At 48.8% G+C, this 22,814-nt stretch overlaps 1 protein-coding gene across 1 annotated transcript in view; it reads left to right on the top strand.

Annotated features, from left to right (window-relative positions):
- The first annotated feature begins 689 nt into the window (after positions 1-689).
- The window catches only part of SFRP1 (secreted frizzled related protein 1), a 48,222-nt gene continuing 26,097 nt past the window's right edge, over positions 690-22,814 (top strand). Inside the window, exons 1-2 of the mRNA XM_037526125.2 lie at positions 690-1,528; positions 6,758-6,835. Coding sequence (XP_037382022.2) covers positions 985-1,528; positions 6,758-6,835 — 622 coding nt within the window. The 5' untranslated portion in view covers positions 690-984. The remainder of the gene's footprint in view (positions 1,529-6,757; positions 6,836-22,814) is intronic.

The raw sequence follows: 22,814 nt of genomic DNA, 5'->3' as shown, positions 1-22,814 counted from the left end.
ATTGCCTCTGGTGTTATTTGAAGGCCAGTGGCTGGTCCTCCCACCTGGAAAAGTGTTGCATTTTAAAATCAGCAAACAACCTCAGCTACACCTTCCCCTGTCTTTGCAGAGACTAGCCAACAAGGCTAGGGATTTAAACCGACCTATTTTTGCTTCAGCTTCCCCCCAGCCCCTGAATGCTGGGAAACCGCCTGTCTTTGTACTGCAACTGCAGAGAACAAAACCAGGGAGGTGAGCTGCTTGTCTGATGGGCTGCTGCTGGAAATTAGGAAAAAAGTATTCTCAAAAAAGTTCTCATACTCGCAGGGATTTGCAAGGACTGTTAATGTTTCTTGCTTTTCTGGGAGCTGACTCACGTTAATTACAGCACGCAACCTCTCCTCTACCCATCCTGACACTTTTATCTGGTCCCTCTTTTTTTTTTTTTTTTCTTCCCTTTTCCTTTCTCCCCCGGCCCCCTTCTTTTATTTATTTATTTTTTTGGTTTTGTTTTTCAAGGGGTGTTGACCTGTGTTTAGTTCTAGTAAACCGAACCCTCTTGCGAGGGAAGCGATTGGTTAATTGCACCGGTGACTGACGTGCTAAATGAGTGCGGCTCGCGGCAGCCGGGAGCTGATTGGCTGCTCGCGGAGACTCCAAGGGCTTTGCAACAGGAGCACGGGGCACTCGGGTCCTGCAGCCTCAGGAGTAGGTGCCGCGCGCCCGCCCGCCCGCAGCTCGCCGCGCGTCGGGGGAGCCCGGCAGCCCTCGCGCCCCGCGCCCCGCGCCCCGCTCTCCAACCCGCGCCTGCTCCCGCCGCCGCGCCTGCGGCAGGCCGCGGGCCGCCCCCCGCTGTGGACTGGGCAGCAGCGCGGCCGCGGAGCCGGGCAGGGCTGGGGACAGCGCCTTTTGTCCCTGGAGGTTCCTGGAAGTTTGCGGCGGGACGCGTGCGGGGAGAGCGCGGAGGGAGCCCCGACGTCGCGGTCGCTAGTGCGCGGAGCCAGCATGGGCAGCGGGCGCGGCCACGGGGGCCGCCGCTGGGCCGCCCTGGGCGTGCTGCTGGCGCTGGCCGCCGGGCTCCTGGCCGCGAGCTCGGCCAGCGAGTACGACTACGTGAGCTTCCAGTCGGACATCGGCTCGTACCAGAGCGGGCGCTTCTACACCAAGCCGCCGCAGTGTGTGGACATCCCAGTGGACCTGCGCCTGTGCCACAACGTGGGCTACAAGAAGATGGTGCTGCCCAACCTGCTGGAGCACGAGACCATGGCCGAGGTGAAGCAGCAGGCCAGCAGCTGGGTGCCCCTGCTCAACAAGAACTGCCACATTGGCACCCAGGTCTTCCTCTGCTCCCTCTTCGCGCCTGTCTGCCTCGACCGGCCCATCTACCCGTGCCGCTGGCTCTGCGAGGCCGTGCGCGACTCGTGCGAGCCGGTCATGCAGTTCTTCGGTTTCTACTGGCCCGAGATGCTCAAGTGTGACAAGTTCCCCGAGGGGGACGTCTGCATAGCCATGACCCCGCCCAATGCCACCGAAGCCTCCAAGCCCCAAGGTGAGGTCGTCCCCGAGCGCGCCCGAGAGACCCCCCACCCCGGGCGGGCGGGGACCCTGGGACTGGCCGGGCTGCTGCCAAGGCTGCGGGAAAAGCCCCTGCCGCTCCGTCCCGCGCCCAGAGGCTCCCCCAGGTTGCCGACGTGCTCCCTCGGGTTTGCTTTCTGGCTGTGCAGAATGATTTTTTAAAAGCTTCTAGTCTGTCCGCGGTGCCCTTTAGTGTCTTTCGAGACCCAGGTGCGCGGCGGGGCTTGCCCGGCAGCGGCGAATGCTTCTCGGCCCCCCAGCAAACTTGGTCGCGTTCCTGGAGCGGCGCTTCCTGGGATCCTGCCTCGCCTTTCCACACCTGGAACAAAGACTTAACGATCTAAATAATCGCAGAGCTCTTCTCTCCTTTGGGAGTGATCCGAGTTCCCCATGGAAATTTTTAACCCCCCCCCCCCAGATGGGATGCCCCAGGGGGAAAAATCAAAACCCCAAAAAGTGTAGAAAACTTAGAAAGGCCCAGAAAAATGCTAAGACTCAGTATGTTTATTTTCATTGGTTCAATGAGGATTAAAAAAAAAAAAAAGAGCTCATTTCTTAGCTAGTCATTCAGCCAAGTAGCTCCAGGACTGCTGCAGAAAAAAGTTTAGAAACTGGGGATTTCTGTTTCTCCACCCCTCTCAGATCACAGCCCTCACTTAGGGAAGGTTTGGGGGATGGAAAGTCTCTTCTCCCTCATTCTCACATACCCCCTGCATTTCTCACACAAATCCTCAGGTAATTAGAAAGATAAAAATGTAATTAGCTCATTGTTCATCCCTCGTTGAGGAGTGAGGCTCAGAAAACTGGACACTTTCCTAACAACCTCAGGGACCCACCTGAGGTTCCTGTCAGAACCCCCTCCCACTGAGGGGCAATTCTCAAGTGGGAGAGAAAAAATCTGGGAGAGGCCAAAACCAAAACCAAAACACCAAAAACTAAAACAGACAAGCAAAAAATCGAGCACTGTGGCCTGACTTTTATAGGATTGAATTCAACCCTGAATTCTTGGAAGTAGAGGTAAGGCTTGGAGTTGAGATAGTTTTGGAATGGGGCTCCATAGCCAGGTATACTTAGCACAAGGCGCCTGACCCCAGCACTCTTTAAGTAGGGTGTTTAGGATGTGTGTGTGTGTGTGGGGCCCTCTACTTACTGATTTAGCTTTTCTTGAAGTGATGCCAAAAAGAAATGTCTACTGAGGGCCGTGCTCCACCAAAGTGAGAATGAGGATAGGTATGGAGAAAGGGAACCCCGAAATTTGAATGCTCTTGTTTATTTCTGGGAGGGAGGACATGGGTCCAAATGACCAACGGTGGGAGGCAGGAACCCCAGCCTGGTAGTAAAGGTGACGCCTTCCTGCAGCAGGGATGTCTGAGCATCTCTGCTTTCTGCTTCCTGGGTGTCTGCACAGGGTTAACCTTAGGGAAATGCAGCCCTCTGAGAGCCAGAGCTGAGCAATTACCTAGAGCAAACAAAGCACTTTGTGTTCTGTCGGTGTGGAACCATCCCCTGCAGCCACAGGATTTTCCTTCTCCCCTTCCTCTGTTGGCTGGTGGGAGATTAGCGCAGCTCTGCCCTGAGAGGCTGGGGCCACCTCCACACTGAGCTGAGTCCACTCCTAAGTTCCTTTCTGGGATGGTCTGTAGTTCCAAAGTGAAGACCTTTGGGGAAATACTTTCTAAAGGGAACATAGGGAGATGTGATGGGGTGCCTGCCGATGAAAGGGAAAATCCTTCCCACTCAGCCTCCAAAAAACTGGGGTGGCATGGGGGAAGCCAAATAACTGCTGCTTCTTGAAGCCTTTTACTCCGTGGCTGCTGTGCTATGTGTTGGCTAGCTCCTTCATCTGGGCCTCTGTTCTTCCCTCCACCCCAGGCGACCTCAGGTGACCACCTTTCTAAGACCAGCTGCTTAACAGTGAAAAACTGGGAGGGGACCAGTCAGATGTGGGACTTGAGAACAGGGTCTCCTTCAGTGTCTCTGGAAAGAGGCTTTGAAGGATTCTTCCAAGGATGGCAGCCCCTTGATGGGAGGGAGCCCCACATGACTGTCTCTGAAGCCAAATGGTCACAGAATGTCAGCGGAGCATGGAGGTGGGAGGCTGTGTGTGTGCATGCATGTGTGTGGATGTGTAGGGGAGGGCTGAGACAGACCCCACGGATGGTCCTCATAACATTACAACAGGTGGCTCCAGAATAAGAACTGATTCTTTTAGATGTGAATAATTACACATGCACTACTTTATTCTTTAAAACTAAAACCCAATTTTCAAAACAAGGTTTATCTTTGCATGCTGTGTACTAGTTCCTGTTCACATACTTGAGCGTATACAATGTTGAGGTATTGGCAGGCTTTTGTGGCCATGTGATATTAAAGATAAACTTGATAATGAGAAATGAGTCAAAAGATACTCTACACCCCCCCCCCCCCCCCCCCCCCCCCTTGCCCCAAACTCTGATGCCTAAGCTGCATCAGCATCTATGAGGGGAGAGGCCATTGTTCTTTTTCCAGGAGAGTTTTTTCTAAACCCTGCACTTACATTAGATCTGTCCACTCCCAGGCTGATAAATTGTTATTCCTCCTCCCTGCCAGGTTTTACTGACTCAAGTTGTATGAATGAGGACATACTTTTAGCTTCTTTTGTTGTTTAGGCACATTATGCATTAAATCAGCCTGGCTGTTTCAGGCACTGATTGCAGAAGCCATGGTGTCTTCATTTCTGCAGAGAGCCATGGCTCCCCCACCCCCGACCCAGGGTCCCTTATCTCTGCATTGAGGAGCTGGCTAGGGAAGACCTGTTTGTGTGAAAGAGAGTGTGTTTCCATGTGTGAGAGAATGCATTTATAAGTGAGAGTCTGTCCTTGTGTGTGTGGTAGTGTGTGTGCAAGCAATAGAGCAATTTGTGTGTGCATGTTCGTGTAAGGGAGCCTGTGTTGTGCTGTGTGCATGTGTGTGCCTTTGTTTTCAAAGATTCACTTAATCCCGATTCCAATGTTAGACTTTCTCCTGCTCGCCTTAAATATTAATAAAACATAAAACCTTTTAGTTCTTATTCCTTTGCTTTAAACACATGAAAACAGCTACTTAGTTCTAGTCTCAGATGGATGACTGGTAGATTTCTCCTTCTGAGGCTGCCTCAGGGCCCCAAGGATGCCCCAAAGGGGGCCCAGATTAATATTGCATTACACATTCCTTCCTTCTCTGGATCAAGCTGCTCCGGAGTCTCGGCGGCAAGAAAAGTTGAGATGGGGAACAGTTATGCCAAGAACACAGCTCACCCCAAGGAGCATTTGCCTTTGGAGAGGCACTAAGGCCAAATGTAATTGATGGAACTGAGGAAAAAGTCCCGTGGGGTACAGAGCCTTCATTGCCAGTCACGTCAGGGGGACTCGGGGTGTTCAGAGGAGGTGACCTGTGCGTGTCCATGTAAGGTGATGGAAACCTGCTATTATGTTCTGATAGCCCTGCTATTTGTTCGGTCAATACTTTTTTCTTCTTTTTTAAAAATAACTTAGGCCAGGAAAACCCCAAAACAGAGGTCGTTCTCACAGGGAATTTACCACTGTCCTTCCCATATGGTGAGATTTCCTTTCCCTATTTTTCTCCCCATGGAAGCAGGATTCATAAGGCAAAATCCTGGTTACTTTTTTTCCTTCATCAGAAACACTACCCCAGAGCCCAATTGCAAGTTCTGAGTACAAAGCAAATTTCTAACATCTGGGCCGAAAGAACCAGAATGGGCAACTGTGGTCCTTGCCACACTGAGAATCTGGACAGTGTTGGACCCTGGGTACAGAGTAAAGCTGGGAGAGGAATCTATCAAATAAGATGACGGTGTGTGGTCTCTGTTTGGAAACGGGGGGTGATTGGGCATCTCCCCCACTGCTGCCAGCCCACTGACCAGCTGTGGGCCAGCAGGGTTCTAGGGCAGTGTTGAGGTGAGAAGCTGTGCCACTCCCTGCTTAGCATCCACTACAGGAGACTTTGCCCACTTCACTGAGCCACCGGGAAGCCCAGTGGGGAAAGGAGATACTGCCACAGAAGCCACTAGAGAGGGGAGGAGGAGGAAGAAGAGCCTTAAGTTTCAGTGGAGGTTATTCATCCTTTCTGGGGACAACTTTCTTGTGCTAGTTGGCTCCAATCTGGCTTATCCTCTGGTGCTGTGGTGGGGGTGGAGTGCCCTAGAATGTGCTTTCCTAGATCATGCCTAAAACCTCAAGCTGTTTGATGGAAGATGGTGGTGGTGGTGATGATGAGGGTGTAGTGCTGTTGATGGTGGTGGGGTTGGTGATGAGCTATTTCACCTGCAGGGAATTCCACTGTACCACTTTCTCTGGCCCTTCCATGTTTGTTGGTTTCCTGTCTTTCACCACGCCCCCCTTTAAATATTCCAAATAGCAGGGCCATCAGAACATAAATGCCAGGTCTCATCTTCTCAGAGATCCCTACAGTACCAGCACCGTTTTGCCTTGGAGGAGGCCCCTCTGACCCAGGTCTCAGAAGCCTCCTCCCACTGCGGCCTCCCAATGACTCTCACGCCCCACACATACCTCCCCCTTCAAAGCACTTCACAAAGTCATGAAAACGCTTGTTTTCATGTCCAGTGCTGTCCTCCCATTTGGCAGCTCTTGCTAGTGCCGCTTGCAGCCCCCCACTCAGCTGCTCCTGCTCCCCGCCCCTGCAGGAATTCAGACTGCAATAGCCCTTTTGGAGAGGGGTGTTCAGGACCTTATGGTTGGAGTTTGTGAGTCTGGTCGAGTTTCTTGGCTTCTGGCAGGCTGGTCAGATGGATGGACTGTGTTGTTGGAAGTTTGGGAATAGGAAAGGGGAAGGAGTCAGGGGGGATATTTAAAGGAGAGGGTGAGAGAACAGGAAACAAACAACTGGAATAGTTGTGTTTTCCCAGGGACCCACACACCCCATAACTCACAGGACTAGTCCAGCATCAGATAATGTAGGCTTAAGTCATGATGTCTTATACTCTTGGCTCTGAGTTTTCCAGAGGTCATCTGTCTGTCTGTGGCTTTAGGTCCTGAGCTGAAGGAGACTTCTTTTTGACTTTCAGGTTGTCCTTCAGAAATTGCAGAAGACCTTCATCTCTCTTCAGCCTGCTCCTGCTGCTAATGTCTCTTTGCCAGGGGCAGTTCCTCCCTGTTACCCTCTGTCCTGTTGCTCATAGTTTGTTTCTTCTTCTTTCCCTTTCTAGGCACAACGGTGTGTCCTCCGTGTGACAACGAGTTGAAATCTGAAGCCATAATTGAACATCTTTGTGCGAGCGAGTTTGGTAAGAAAGCATCTGGGGTTTGTCATTCCCTGCTTCCTCCTGGTCTGCCTCCCAGGTGAACAAAGCCCGCTGGTGCATTTTTTGGAGCGTGATATTCTCTACCTTCATCCTGCCCAAATAGCTGCTTTTCTCAGGCACTGCTTTTGCCCTTCTGTGTGGGAGATCACTGCTGAGGGTTTTGAGAACCTTCTCTAGGAGTAAGGGTAGGCAGGCTCGGGGACAAATGGAGAGAGTGTAGGGGGTCAAACCTCTCCTTGCAGGCTCTCAGGAGGTCCAGTGGGCAACTCTTGCTGGTCTTGTCGAGGCACTTGTCCTTCTGCCATCCTCCCCTAGGGGTCAGCACCACTCTGCCCAGGATCTGATAGGGCTGACTGGGCCTTCCCTGGGAGGGGAGGAGTCCAACCCCAGGGCCTTCAGAGAAGGAACCCCTGTCACATTCATCCAAGCAAAGAAAACCAACACCCTCACAGTAGGGATTTCTCTCCCTTTTTCCCAAATCACTTTGGGTTAGAAGGGAATTTTGAATCAGTACCCAGGAGAAGGGTTGGATGTGGCCTGGGGAGCAGATGCCAGGGGGCCTTTCAAGGATTGTCACTTGTGGTAGTTTCCAGAGGAGGCCTGACTCCAGGCCATCTGAGAGACTCTCCTCTGGGACAAGTCGACCCATACCCCATCCTTCTAAAGGGCCAACTCCCTCACTCCTGTCTCTATTTTGTATGGATGCTGAGATGTGGCTCAGGTCAGGCCCCCCTTGCAGGTTCAGCCTGACACTGCACAGGCTATTTCTTTTGATTCCACATTATGTCCCTGAGGCTGCATTTTGTACAGAATTCTCATCAGGAAAAGCATAACAGTAGGTAATGCGAATCTTTATGTCCATTCGGAGCCACCTGTTTCATGTTTTCATTAAGCAGACATGATAAAGTACACTGAAGGGTCTCATACTGGCCAGGTGCCTTTCTAAATGAGCGGCACAGGTGTGTGTGTGTTGACATTGAACAATGATAGATAGAGTCTCAGGGTATTTGTGATTGTTACTGAAGTTGGAGAATTCAGACCCTTTGTCAGAGAGAGCTTCCTGAGAATGGATACAATCTGCCTCTTACGCCTATATTACTGTTATTTCTCTTGTTAATGATTAACACTTAACTACTGTTAATTACCATTCTTAATATTATTTCTACATTCGATATTTCTGCCTGCCTTCTTCACTTATGCTGGTGGACAACAGGACCTTCAGGAAAATTTGGTCTGCTCTGCATTTTGCTGCTCATATGTCTCACACCATTTTTGTTACCATTCTAAATGAACCCAGATGAAATTATAGAAGGCAAATGTAGCACTGTAAGCAAACTTTTTAAAAAAAGATTTATTTATTTATGCGTGCAAGAAGTGGGGTATAGGCCAGAGGTGTGGGGAGTGAGAAGATCCATCAGAGACAGAGTGGGGAACAGAGTGGGCAGATTGACTGAAATACACTGCTGAGGGACGCAGCGGGCGAGACAGGAGAGGTCTGCTGCACCATGTGGGTAGCTCCCTGGCTGGGGATTGAACTCGTGCTGCAGTGGCTGCGGAGAGTTTCCTTCATAGGTTGCATCTTAACCCCTGGCGCCACCAGGGAGGCCCTGTAAGCAAACTCTTATAGTCCTTCTAATGGGAATAACTTTTGCTTCTTTATCCTCATACTCTCGCTTCATCAGGGCCTGCTAAAAGCCAGGCTGAGCCTCCTACTGTCAAGTCTGCAGCCCACAGCCCGGGCCGCGTTAACAGCAGGCTTTTCTTCCACACAAGGTTGAGCTTCCTTCCCAAAGATACATTTGAGCGTAGAGAAAAGGGACACAGATAAAATCTCTCAGAAGTCCTGACGAGAAGCATTTTGCTATATAACTGAGGTAGGAAGAACCTGCTTAGACGTGGCTGTGTTCCTGAGGGATCCTCATGTGGGGCAACTAAGAGCCACTTTGAGATGACATAGATTCTCTTCAGATAGTATAAATCATCATGCTCACATTTAAAAGTTTGCTGATATTTCCAGGGAATCATAGTAAACTCTGAAAGGTAATTTCAGCCAATGTTTTATGCTCCAGTTATTCTTTTGGGTCCGATTCCTGAGGGAAAGGTAATGGGAAACTTGGAATTGAATAGTGTGGAGATGCCTGGCAGGTGGTGTCTTCCTATCAGGGAACTCAAATTTTGTGTACCCGATCAGTCATTGATTCATGTGTACGTTCAACTAACAAACTAACATTTAATGAGTGAAAAGCACTGGATACAGTGTCTAGCACTTAATAAATTAAGATTTAATTTTTCAACTTTGAAAATCCTCATCAAACACTCATCAGTGACTTCCCAGAGCATCATATAGTCATTTTGTAACTCACCAACATTATAACTCACTGGAGGGGGCCGTGGGAACTCAGAACCAAAGTTAATGTTAAGGGGCTATAAGCAGACAATCCATGTCTTTTGCTCAGATTCTTTGGAACTCACCAGCCTGAACTCACCATCAGGCATAGTTCCGTGATTCCTAATTGCTAGGTTTGAATCCTCCCTAAATTTGGTTGCTCCCCCAAATTCTGGTAGCTATGGACGTTGTGGCAACTAGCTAAACTTGTTATGGCCTGGTCATGAGCTGAAAAAACAAGCCCAAGGAACTTGCAAATGGAACGTTGACCTTAGGGTGGAGGGCAAGTGTATAGAGGATGTTTAGGTAGTTCACTTGCCTATGGTCATCCTTTCCCCAATTTAATCAGTAGCTGCTAAGGCATCAAGTCATCTGCAGACTGCTTACAGGGGAGGGGTGGATCTTACTATAGTAATTAAATAATTATAATCTTAAGTAATTAAGATATGTAATTATTATCTTAATTTAATAATTCACCAATCATGTCTTGGTGAATGTTGATACTTGAGTGTGTTTCTCTAGCCCTGAGATTACTTTTTTCTTAAATTCAAAGAACTTTCGAGTTCTGGACCATATAGGATGCATGGTCAAGCTTACTTATTTCATAAATAAGGAATGTCATGCTGCCATCTTCATTTAAGAGGAGATGGCTAACCATTTTAGAGGAATGAATAGCCACTTCCATAAAGGCATTTATCTCTCCATGGGTGTGGTGTGTGCCAGACTTCTTTCACTGGGATACAGGAGAGGCCGTCTGGGGTGTGTGTGTGTGTGTGTGTTGCTTATAATGTTCTTATAAGACAATAAATAGGATTTTTTCCCTTTCTCTGCAGGGACTGAGCATTGCTCTGTCCTTCTTAGCTCCCTGGAGAAGCAGCCACGTTGAGGAACTTGTTTCCTAGCTCAGTTCATTTCAAGTAAGTGAGGCAGTCAGCCACACTGATGGGATTCAGTTAGAAAACAAAGACATTCAGCAATGCAAGCTGACACACAACAGAGAAGAAAAAGAATGTTTTACTCCCTACTCCAGGGATCAAACTTTGCATTAACTGGCCCTGACATCCCCAGTGGGGAGACTTCGGGTTGTTGGAAGGCTCTCTGTGAGCTGTAGGAACAAGGGGTACATTCCTTCTGGGTCAGCACACACGCTCACCCTTCTGCCCACGTATCCTCGGACTCCCGCAGCCTCTGTGGAGCTGGGCATGCCCACCCCATTGCCTCCTCCCCGGGCGGTGCATTTTTAACTCTCAGGCAGGTCGGCTTGGACACTCGTCTCTTTACCCCTGCACTGTACCCCCTCAGTTCAGAGCGCATTTTTTTCCCCAACAGGGAAAAGCATCAGTAGAAACACCTGCATGCTGATGCTCAGGAATGCAGCTGGATCAGACTGAATCAAGCACCAGATGTGGGAAAGCCAAAAGTTAGATGGTGCAAAGTCTCTGAATTCAACATGGCAGCCAGCCTGCCTGCTGTGCTTAAATTAGGATGCCCTGCTCTGCTTTTTGTTCTCTCTGCTTTCCCTGCTCTGTGACAATAGGGTGCTGCTCTTTTCTCTTAAACAGGCCAATATAGAATTTGCAGGATGCCACACTAATAATCCTGCTGTTAACAGCTCAGGGCCATAGACACCATTTCTCAGGTTAGTTTATCCCAGGGATGTGAGGATCTGATTTATAATTGCTGGGAGGTCAAGACCCTGCTCCCGGCCACGTTTCTACCTTCTCCTCCAGTATCTGTATACACCGTTAAGGTTTTCTGGTAGAAATGTGCATGAGGACATACTTCCGCTAGGATAGTTCCAATAGGATACGACAGTTTCCTTTTGGGCTGGCTTTTCCGGTTTTTTGAACTTGAGGGTTCAGGTGGCAACTTATTTCGTTGGTGATTTTCTCAATGTGGAAAAAGATTTATTTGCCCCCAGAAATTTTCCTTGCTTTCTGGAAGGATTTTTTTTCCCCCTCCATTTATATGTTACCTCATAAAGAGTAAAACTGTACTTTGCGACATTAAAATTAGCCAAATAGGAACGAAAAAGCCCCAATTCTCACTGTTGGCCTTTGGGGATATTTCCTAGAAAAAACCCTTGCAGACCTTCCACACTTGGGTTCATGTGTCCTCACAGGGCCTCACTCTCCTTTCAAGGTGTCTTGGGTGTGCTGCTGTTTGGGGGCACGCTGTTTTCCTCTGCAGGCCAGTTTGATCTCTTGTAAAAAGTAGGCTTAACTTTTCCAAACTAAACCTTGGACTTCCTCCTGCAGATGAGAAAACTGGCTGCCAGCATAGTAATTGCAACATCTGTAAACTGCCTGGGAGCTGACTCTGTATCTTATGCCACATTTTACCAAATGTAAGATGCCTATTAATTGTGAGATGTGCTATTAATTTTGTGCCACTGACAAAGAAAACACACTTCGTGTTGAAATGTGAAGGTAATCTGTGTCTTAGAGTGAACACACTCAGGCCTGTTTATACTTAAATGGTCCTTGGCACAGTGGTAGACATGAAATGAAAGTTTGTCAAATCACGGGGGATGGCAAGGACATGGAAATTGGACTTCCTTTTTTTATAAAAGGAGAAAGCCCCTTTCCAAGTAAATATGTGCATTTTATTTATTAAGTTCAAGGAAAACTACATGCCCTGCTTTGGGTGACTGAGTGTATATATGTACATGGTGAAAAAAAGGAAAAAAAAGGACCTGACATCCAGAAATCTAGTTCAGTCGGAGTAAAATTAAATAGACATGGGAGAAGGAACTGTTACCCTGGGGTGGAGTTGGCAGGCGGAGAACAACTGGTTTTTATTGTCACTAAAAGATCTCTAAAATACATACTCCATCCACAGATCTGTAAATACTTGGAACGAGTGGTTATGGTATTCATGTGTGAGGCGCGTGGGTTCCCTCCCTGCTCTCCGTCTTCCCTCGCGTGGGCTGCACAGTGAGAGGCCAAGGCCCCGCCAGCAGCCTTCAGAAGCCATTTGTTGGCTGGCTGAGTTGTGATGTCAGCTGCCTGCTCACCCACAGCCAGGATTGGAGAGTCCCGAGCAGGCCCTGACCTGGGGGCCTGGCTGGAGGAAGCGGGCCTGGGGCAGTTTGGGCTGAGGTCACCTGGGGAGCACTTTGGATTCTGAAGTCAAGTCGAAGAACCGCAGGGCAAAGCTGGGAAAAGAGCCAAACTGCCACCTCTGATGAGCATCGGGCACCCCATCTCCATCTCTAATCTTTTTTTGGCTCTAACTGTGGGAGGAAGATACCAAGATAAGGCAGATTTCAATGAGAAACATGTTTCTCTAGCATCTTTGAGCCCATGAATGTATGTTGAGGTCAGAGATGGGACACTGAAAGCCAGGATGCATCAACAGGGCCTGGCATCTCCTGCAACGCTGGATAGTTCTCTTCCCCAGACCTCAGTTTCCCTCTATAGAATGACAGCTGATACTCAGTTATAGGTTTTGGTGAGAAGCTGATGAGGCAACGTGTCAGAGCTCGGTGGGCAGATGGGACACATTAGCCATTTATTTCAATGCTGTTTTCAGGGCTGGAAGTAGCATAGCCATCTGTCCCAGGCAGATGAAGGCCTCCTTCATGGCTCTCACTAAACAAGTGACATGCAACTCAGAAACTCCCTGTCCTGGGCTCTCAGGGTATTTATTGAAATCTTCTAGAATGTTGTTCTGTTTTCAGCCTTCTCTCTCTGTGTCCTGCTGGAATAGTTGCTGTTCTTGTCCTATGATTGGGTTCAGGACTAATGGACACATGCCTGCTCCCTTCTTGCTCTTCTTTTTTTTTTTAAAGCAAGTGGAAAATTCTCTCTCTTTTTTTTTTTTTTAGTTTATTTATGCATAGAAGAACTGGGGTGTAGACCAGAGGTGCAGCGGTTGAGAGGATTCACCAGAGACAGAGTGGGGAGCAGAACAGGTGGATTCACTGAAATACACTGCTGAGGGGAGCAGCGGGTAAAACAGGAGAGATCTGCTGTGCCATGTGTGTCAGCTCCCTGGTGGGGGATCGAACTCATGCAGTGGCTGGTGATACCTTGATAGCTCTGAGACTCCCCTTCGCCACCAGGGAGGCCTCCCTTCTTGCTCATAAGATCATCTCTGATTAGGTTCTTCCTTGGGATAGTGAGTTTCCAAATAGTGTGGATTGGGTGGGTATCCTTTGGCTTGCAGACTGGCGAGTCTCTGGTGGTGAGTGGCCCTGCCCCATTGCTTAGCCCTCTGATCTTAGGAACTTGTGGTAAAATATGCATAACATGAAATTTACCATTTTAGTTATTTTGAAATGTATAGTTGGTGGCCTTACGTACATTTACACGATTGGGATGGCCCAGCAATCGTCACCAGCATCTACAGGTATTTTTCATCATCCCAATCGGAAACTCTGTACCCAGATAATAAATGCTTTCCTCTCCTCCTAGCCCCATGAGAACCACCATCCTACTTTCTGTCTCTATGAACTTGACTGCTCTCAGTCCTGCCTATATGTGGAATCCTGTATTTGTCCTTCTGTATCTGGCTTGTCTCACCTAGCATAATTGTCCCCTTTATCATGTGATGTATGTATAAACTATAGTGGCAAAGGAGAGCAAGAAGGATTCATCCTCAAGTTCACTTCTGTTCTTTCAAGCTTTTCTGAGGGTGGCTGCAGAAAGGGAGGGTACTGAAGGGGCTGTTCACAGCCCACACAAGTGGCCCATTTCTTTGGGTGCTGCATTGTTCTTGGGTTCTCCTTTATCACTGAAAAGATATGCTGAACTAGATGGGGCCACAAAGATCAGCCAGCTCGGGGCTCTCATTTACAGATGGAGAAAAATAAAACCGAGATAAAGGAGTTAGTCATTTGATTGCCCAAGGCCACTCCATCTGGCATCTCTTATAGATTTTGTTCCCACCAGCTCTTCCCTGGGTAGCCAGTCCGGATTCCATACCCTTCCTCCTTCATGTTCTCTCATGCCCACTATGTTCCTGTCCTGCCAGAATGGTCGAGGAGGCTCTCTGGAAGGGGGCGCAGGGCCTTCCTTGCAGCTTGCAGTTTGTGGGATGTACATGGAATGACGTCTGTGCATAACACATGGACAGAGCTTGGCAAGGGTCAGTTTCTTTCTTTGTGGAGAGGCAGGCAGTGCAGTGGAGTAGAAAGAATGAGGGACCAGACAGATTTGGATTAAATCCCAACCCTATAAGCTGAGTGACCCTGAGAAGGTGCTAGCCTCCCTGAATCTGTGTTCTCACTTGCAAAATGTAGATGTTAATGCCTGTGTCATCATGTTGTGGGGGAAATTGAATGAATCAAGTGTGTACAGTTCCTGGAATATCTCTTCTTATTGGAAAGAATTGTTTCGGGGCAGAAATTATCCTAGATGGGAGAACCCCAGTGCTAATGAAATCGGCTTGTCTGGGGGAAAAAAAAAAAGATTTAGGAAATGAAATGGAGTGTCCTAGTTATTTCTCTGGTTCACAAAAGATTAAACTGAAGAAGTTTCTTAAAAAGCCCACTGAGGAAAACTTTAAAAGCATTATGCAGCTTCAAGGTGTTAACAAAACCAAAACAAACCAAACCTAAAACAGCCCTACAGACACTAGAAGTTAGGAGATCTGGGCTTTGGTTAGGTGGCACCCCCAAGTCACTGTGAAACTAAAAGTCATCAGACATGATTGCAGAACACGAGGACCTAGGACCGAGTTTGTTCCTATTCTAGGTAACATGCATTGAAGTGTCCCGGAGTTTTTTCTTTTTCTTTTGTGTTTGTTTGTGATTTTTCAAAATTTTATTCCTAGTTGGAGTTTTCCTACTCATGATTTCTTGGGCTCTGTTTAAGAAAGACTTTGGAGCCCTTATGTGTGTTGACCCTCTCCAGTTGTATGCCAGGGCATTTTCCCCTTTCTTTTCCAACAGCTGCTTTGTGGTATTTGTGATATGTACTCCCTGTAACCAAAAAATAGGCTATATCCAGAAGCCTTCGCGCATGTCAATATTGGTGTATTTTGTCCAATTTTGCAAAAGTGGGCCAGGCCAGAAGTTCTAATCTGTATTTTTTATTTTAAAGGAGAGCAAATGGCCAAGGAAATGTCAGACGTTTGCCCTGCCCCAGCCTGCTTCGAGCTGCCAATTAAACATGCATTAGCTTTGGAAGGCTTCTCAAAGGCCTATAGATTGCGCTTGAAATCTTTGTTTAGTCTTTCAGGAACACTGTCACACGGATGATTTATCAAAGAAAGTTGTTTATCTGGCAGTAAAATAAACTCTGGGCCTGTTCAGACTAAGATTTCCCGTGAATTTCTACCAAGGTAAACAGTGGTAACTGGCAGGTTGCAAATTCCGTGTGAAAGCCAGACACATACAATAAATATTTGAGCTACAGCTTTGCTGTGTAAGAGGCCGGCCTGTCACTAGTGCTGTCACTCCTGCTGTGCCCAGGAGGACCTGGCACCGCAGTCTGGCCGGCTGGGCTCCCAGGAGCAAAAACCGGCAGCTCCTGTGCAGGCAGGAGCTGCCCCTGCTGTGTGGGCCTCCCTGGCCTTGAGTGCCACTTAGTGCTGGCACTGGGGACTTCCTGGTTCAGAGGGGGCAGGGCTCAGGATGGCTTTCCTGGGCATCACACAAACAGCCTGTGATAAGTTATGAGGGAAGTGAACCAGAAGCAGCCAGCTTAGGTTTCTCTGAAAATAGATATTTGTTGAACCAAACTGGCAGGGAGTTGGGGCACGTTGAATGATTTGGGAGCTGGTGCCAGGGGGTGAAATCGCCTTGTGAATCCTGCGGAGCCTAAGTTATAGTGATGGAAAGCACTGCCGATGCTTCTCCAGAGTCTCTGGCTTAGCTCGTGGGTGGTTGTGAGGGATCCATTTGGGAGTAAAGGGCAGAGACAGCTCTGTGAGTATGGTGGGGCATCCAGTATGTGTTTAAGTCAGCAAGTGAGTAAACAAATGAACAGTGACAGTAGAAAAGCGATGGAATTAAATGTTCTAGATCTTTCAAAGGAAGAGATTGTTGTAATTGTTTGTAGTGGTTTCTCAGGAGGGATCACTGAGTTATAAGCTTCTTATTCTCACAGTACCCGTCTGGGTGGCTGGCACTTCAGGAACACCCTAGCTTTGGTTGGAGCCTACAGCAGGACTGACATTAAAGGTGTTGGTGGAGGCCTCCTGTAACTTAGACCCCACCCTTGGTCCCTTTCCTCCTGACTTCCTTGTGCCTCATGGAGGAGAGGCAAGGACGAGGTGACATTTGTGTCTATTTGATGAGGATTTTTTGGGGGTCTGAACACGTGTGCAGAACGGCCCCATTCACCTTTGTGTCTGAGAGTCAATGGTGTTCGTCTTTTAGGGCTGGGCGGGTGGTAGGCGGGTGAGTCCAGGCAGTTCTGAGAGCTCTTAGGGGTTGGTATGTGGGTAATAAATGCTTACTGACTTGCAGATATTTGGGGGAAATAAAGGAGTATTTTCTTTTAGGTAGGAATTAAGGGAAATCATTTACAAATTCTGAAAGGATGCCTGTGAGTTGTGAAGAGATGCCAAAATAGTACTTTGGCAGTGGGAGAAGTCAGGAACAGCTTCTCTGAATTATGTTCTTGCTCATGCAGGCAGGATTAGGACAGGGTTTTCCTCTCTCTTGTGGTCTCCAGCCTGCCCATCAGCATTCTCTCCAGGACCCTTCCTTTTAGGACCACTTCAGATGTGCTTTTTTCTCTTTGTGGACCTATGAAAATTTGTTCACATGGCTGTGTCTCCCGCAACAGATGCTTTCAGTTCCTGGAAATGGCTTTTGAGTGAAGGAAATCCCTGATCTGTCTGCAGCAGGACTAGAAAACGGGGCCTGGAGTGAGCTCTTCAGGCTCTCAGGACAGGTTCTACCTGAAGAGCGAGACGCCTCACGCAGCATCCACATGGGGGGATGATGGTGACTGCACCCCACCCCTGGGACTCAGATTTTTGTCTGTGACAGAGATGCTGAGTCTCATCCAGGTCCTCTCATCCAGGAGGACCCAGATCCTGTCCTCACAAATGTATAGCTGTGGTGTGTGAAGTAGGCCTTGGCCATGCTTGTTAGTCTCCATTTTCCAGTAACTTCAGATGCTCCAATGCACCGTTCCAACTCTTAGGCCTGGACAAAGGAGGCATCTTCTGTGGGCACTGGTGGGGGGACCCAGGGAGGATCCCTAGAGGAGATGAATATTCCTATCGCCAGGCTTAAGACAATGGAGGAAGTTCAAGAAAGGCATTGCTAGTGTCAGAAAACCTAGGGCAGGGAGTTCAAGACTCCAAATAAATAGTGATATAACTTAGCTTAATCCAGGTAAATAAATGCAGGTAAGGAATGTTTGTCATTTCTAGTGACAACCTCAGCAGCCTGTATGAAGGCGGATCCTGGCCAGAAATGTGGGGATTCTAAAGCTAAACTGAGATATGAGGAAGGGCTTGGTCCTTCTGGTTTTCCACCACCTGTGTGCCCCTCTCAGAGGCTGGTGGTCCTAGCAGCATGTGCCTGCGCCTTGTGGGCATGTGAGTTTCAGCGGTTGCCTATTCAGTGTTGGCCATGACTGGTCAGAGACACCACCCAGGAGGGACACCGTGGAGGAGGCGGGGAGATCTGTCAAAAAATATTGTTGCCTGCTCTCACAAGGCACTGAAAAGTGGAAGGGTGAGACTGAGCTGTGAGGGTAGCTTTTATTTTTTTAAAGATTTATTTATACAAGAACCGGGGTACAGGCCAGAGGTGTGGGAGGTGAGAGGATTCACCAGAGACAGAGTGGGAAACAGAACAGGCAGACTGACGAAATACACTACTGAGGGGAGCAGTGGGCGAGACAGGAGAGGTCTGCCATGTGGGTTGCTCCGAGGCCAGCGGGGATCGAACCTGCACTGCAGAGGCTGTGGACAGCTTCACAGCACTGCGCTCAACCGCCTGCGCCACCAGGGAGGTCCCTGTGAGGGTAGCTTCTAATCTCTACTAACCCTCAGCCTTTCCACCCAGGGGGAGCAGGGCTAAATGGAGGAGTCTTGGCCTTTGTCTGTGATGCCAGCCTCTCAGGTTACGGCTCCTTCGCTCTGAACACGTCTTCATTTAAAGCAGGTGTATTGAGTGTGTGTGTTTTCTTTTGAAAATCTAGCTATCAACAGAAAGTAAGCACTCTTGTACAGATTTATTTCAACAGATCATTGTTGGCTTTTTATTGAGTTCATGGCCCAGCTTGCTTTACACAGCATACTGGCTTTGGAATCAACATCCTAAGAGTTTCGGTTGTGCAGATGCAAGTGTTTGTATCATTTCTTCCCAAGTCCCGGAAAAGGAGAGTCTCCATAACCGAAGTCAGAGACATCCACTGCCTCCTCCCTCCAGGTGTCCTGAATGCTCCCCTTGGGGAGGAAGGTAAAACTTAGTTGGCTAAAGGATAGATGTTACTTGTGCACATAAGTACAGGCAGGGGAAATTGCCAGTAAATTCAGTTCAATCCTGTGGCCTCTTAAATTGTACTCTAAATGAGAAGACCTGTGCAAAGTCACCTGGATGGGGTGAGAACACCCCCACTTTATTGTGCATTGATTTAACCAAATAGGAGCTGATAAGTTTTGAGGTGGGGGTGGGGATGTATCTGTAAGCTTGGGAAGGACCAGGGCACCTTGTGCTCTCCACTTCTGAGGCAAACTTAAGGCCAAATCTCCAAGTTTGTCATGGGCTTCCCAAAGGTGCTTCTGTTCTGTCTCTCAGACCCTGGCTCCCAGGACTCCTGTGCGACTCCATATAGTGTCTCGGCCCTTGAGAAGGATGTGCCTCCAGGAACTTAATCACATGTCACTGTTAGACATTTAAGAAATGCCAGGGGGGTTGATTTGAACATGTGTTGTGTGTCAAGTTCAGCGCTTATCAGTGCACATAAGAATGGTCTTGCCAGATGATTGGATGTGTTTCCTGCCCTCAGGGCCGGCCACCTAGAGGGGGTATGGAGGAAGAAGAGATGAAGATGATGCCAGGCCATGAAATGCCGAGATGTCCTCAGTAGTTGAGACCTGGGGGGCTTCGGAGCATAGTGGAGGGATCACATCTTCTGGTGAGGGTTGTGGGAGCGGTCCAGAGAAGAGATGCCTCGGGCTGATCTCCAAGGCATTGGTGGAAGTTTATCAGGTTGAAAATGGGAAGATCAAGATATGGAGGCCAGACATCATCTGCGTCCTGGGGAGTGTGACTCTGTGGTTAGCTCATAGGGAGTGTGGCGGCCAGCTTTGGGAAATGAGAGTGACAAAGCAGGCAAAGTTGGCTCAAGAGGGGCCTTGGGGGTCATGCTAAGTAATTGAGAATTTGTCTTGCTGGCAATAGAAGGGGATCGGGATGTTGCTGCCACATCTTAAAAGACGACTTGGGAATGAGATGGAGAAAGATGGAGAAGGAATAGGAGGAGGAGACCTCAAAGAGAAGGTGCTCTTTAGTCCACAACGATGAAGGACTAAGGGCAGATCTTCAGGCACCAGTGGATGAGACGAACTAAGGAGCAGAGTCTGTGGGTGAGGATGACGAAGGGGAGAGAGGAGCCCTCAAGTCACAACCCTTAAGAGGGGGCTCAGGGCAGTACTGGCCAGACCTGGGCTAGTGCTGGGCCACCCACTTGAAGGCGCCCCAGAGTGGCTGGCCTGATGAGGTCAGTACTGGGCCCTGGCAGCCAGGGAAGGGGCCATCTGCTGTGGTCAGGGCCCCAGGGAAACCTTTGTTCTGGAGTGTGGAGCAGGAGCCAGAGCCTGTAATCAGCTCATACTTGGGTCACCACAGAGCTGGTCATTACCAAGAGCTGCCGTCATTAGGAGCTGTCATAAACTGCCCTGAGTTTTCTCTCCAGACCTTGTTAGTGGCCCAGGAAGGCAGCAAACCTAGTACTTCTGGAGCCAGCCCTGTAATCGTTGGACTGGCAACTGCATCTGCCAGGACCTGGGGGGCTGGGTCAGTTCAGGTGTCAGGCCCTTCTGGAAGATGGAATTAAGAGGGGCTGTAGCTATAATAAGGGCTGAGGGGAGCGACCTCCCAAGGGTGCACGTGTGTGTTTGTGCCTTGTGTGTAGAGTCTGAGGTGTGGGTGTGGGTGCACAGCCGTGTGGCATGGTGGGCTGTGTGCAGGTGCACAGACAGACTATGTGTAGTCCATATGCACAGTGTCTCTGCCTGGTGAGCATGGCTGTGCCTGTCAGCGGCTGGCGTAGCTAATGGGAACTCGTTTCTCACACCTGCCCTGGCCTCTCCAGATGCTTGGTTTCCATGAGTGAGGTCAGAGGCAAACTCCTTGCCTCCATACTTCAGAGAGAGGTCTTCTAGAACATGCCGCTGGTTTGTCCTGACTCAGAAAGGCTTTAGAGAAGCCCATAGGGATTTCTTTGCAGCCTTTTATGTGCCCCTAGGCCCATCTCTGTAAGTTTGGGAACACTCCTACAGTCTTGGCATTCTGTTTATGACTGTAAATGCCAATAGGGCTACTTTGCTTAGGGTTCAGTGTCTGCAGCAAGTCCATTTAGAACTGCCGGTTCTCTGGGCAGGAGTTACCACTTTAGCAGATTCCAGTGGTTAGCAGGGATTGTCATAAATGGCGTGGTGTAATCCCGAGGATTTAAAAACTATATTGGAAAAAACATGCAGAGCCTTAGGAGTCAGTCATATAGATCTGTGTGCAAAGCCTGGTTCTACCACTTCTTATGTCAGCTCAGACAAGTCACTTAACCTCTCTGTGACTCAGTTTACTGACCTGCCAAAGAAGGAACAAAAAGAAAAACTTCTGTGTAAGGAGATAGCATGTGGTATGATAGAAAATAACACAAGTTCTGGAGTCCTGGAATCTTGTCCCAGCACTGATTTGTGATTTGGGCCAGTCAGTCTCTGTCTGCGGCTGGAGCATTTTGAAGGGGTCCCTGTAGGCGGTCTCCTCGGTTCCTTCCAGCTCTGAAATTGTATGGTTTTGTTTTGCAAAAAATCTGTGACTTGGTTTCTTGATACCATTTATTTGCTGGCCTCTCCCTGCTGCGCAGGCATATTTACTGGGAACGCTTGGCCTTTGTCATAGGCACACGTGGAAGAGAAGCTTGTGTCTGTGAGGGTGCAGCAGATGAAAATGACTTGGATGCATTTAGTCACAAGTTAAAGGAGAGGTGGAGCAGGATTGTGGGACCACCTATAAGGGCATGATTTTTTTAAAGATTTACTTATTTATGCATACAAGAGCTGGGGTGCAGGCCAGAGGTGTAGGCAGGGGGTGGTGAGAGGATTCACCAGAGACAGACAGAAGCAGAACAGGCAGATCTACTTAAATACACTGCTGAGGGGAGCAGTGGTGAGATAGAAGAGGTTTGCTGCTCCAGGTGGGTCACCTCCCTGGCCAAGGATCGAACACGTGCTGCAGTGGCTGTGGATAGCTTCATAGTGCTGAGACTTAACCCCTTGTGCCACCAGGGAGGCCCCAAAGGTCATGATTCTTACATTGTATGAATCTGCATCCTCTAGTGGCCGCAGGTGACTCTGGCCCATCTGACCTCAGTCCCTCTCCTGGAACTGGTCTCACATGAGGGATCTCTCTCTCCTGGATGTATCCTGGGGTTCTTATTTCCCCCCGTGCTTACTCAGAAACTCGGGGACAGATGCTATGGAAAGCTCCTTTCCTGTGTGGGTAGTTAGAGCCTGGCTGGAACACGTGCTTTCTAAGGGAGTCTTTCTGACAAAGTCTTTCTGAACCTCAGAACTGAATTTTTAAGTCCAGCTCCACAACTTACCAATGTGACTTTGACCAAGTCCAGTTCTCTGAGTTTAGTCCAAGTCCAGTTAAGTTTCCACATCTGTCAAACAGGGATAACTGTGTACACGCCACTGGTTTGTAGACCCCAGGAGAGTATATCAAAGTGTCCTGGAAGTGACAGAGTGCAAAGTCACCTCCTCCCCCTACAAGAAGGTCACAGGTGCCTTCTTGCAGCTCTGCTTGGCATCCCCAGGAAAAGCTTTCTGTTCAACTCGGGGTCTTCAGCCTGCCCAGCATGGCCATTTTTCTTCTAAAGTATTTGTAACATAAGCCACACACTTGATTTATAAAGGGTGACAGCAGTTTACTGATACCAGTTCTGAAGCAGGACAGGAGTGGTAATGTTTTCCTCAGAGGAGCATACAGAGAATTTTAGAGGTTACTAAGATACAGGCTCATGGAACCCCTAAATAGCTCTGGGCTCACAGGTGGAACAGATACGAACTGAAGACTCTGAGGCCCCAGCACAGGGTGGGAGAAGATACTTGGAAAATCTAGACCTGAACTTTGGAGGCAGTCTGGCCACCAAAGAGTATATAGTGGCCTCTGCAGGCCCTGCTACAGATGTGGCACATAGGGGAACCTCTGTCCTTTGGTCTCCTGGCGGCCACAGCAGGTTCTATGTAGGCAGTAGCTGTGACGTGAGAAAGTGACATGGCAAGTCATTGTCCCTCGACACTGCCGGGTCATGTTGCATATCCTTCATGTATCAGGAGACCCGTAATTGTCTTTCCATGTCCTCCTTCAAATGGATAATCCTGGCATTTGCAGTCTGCCTCTCAGCACTGTAAGTCTCAGGAATACAGTTATGA

The sequence above is a fragment of the Talpa occidentalis genome, unplaced genomic scaffold (assembly GCF_014898055.3).
Source record: "Talpa occidentalis isolate TD23 unplaced genomic scaffold, MPIMG_talOcc4v2.1 talOcc4.4, whole genome shotgun sequence".
Taxonomy (NCBI): Eukaryota; Metazoa; Chordata; class Mammalia; order Eulipotyphla; family Talpidae; genus Talpa; species Talpa occidentalis.
Note: the sequence above shows the minus strand (reverse complement) of the source record. Positions and strands in the feature narration are given on the sequence as shown.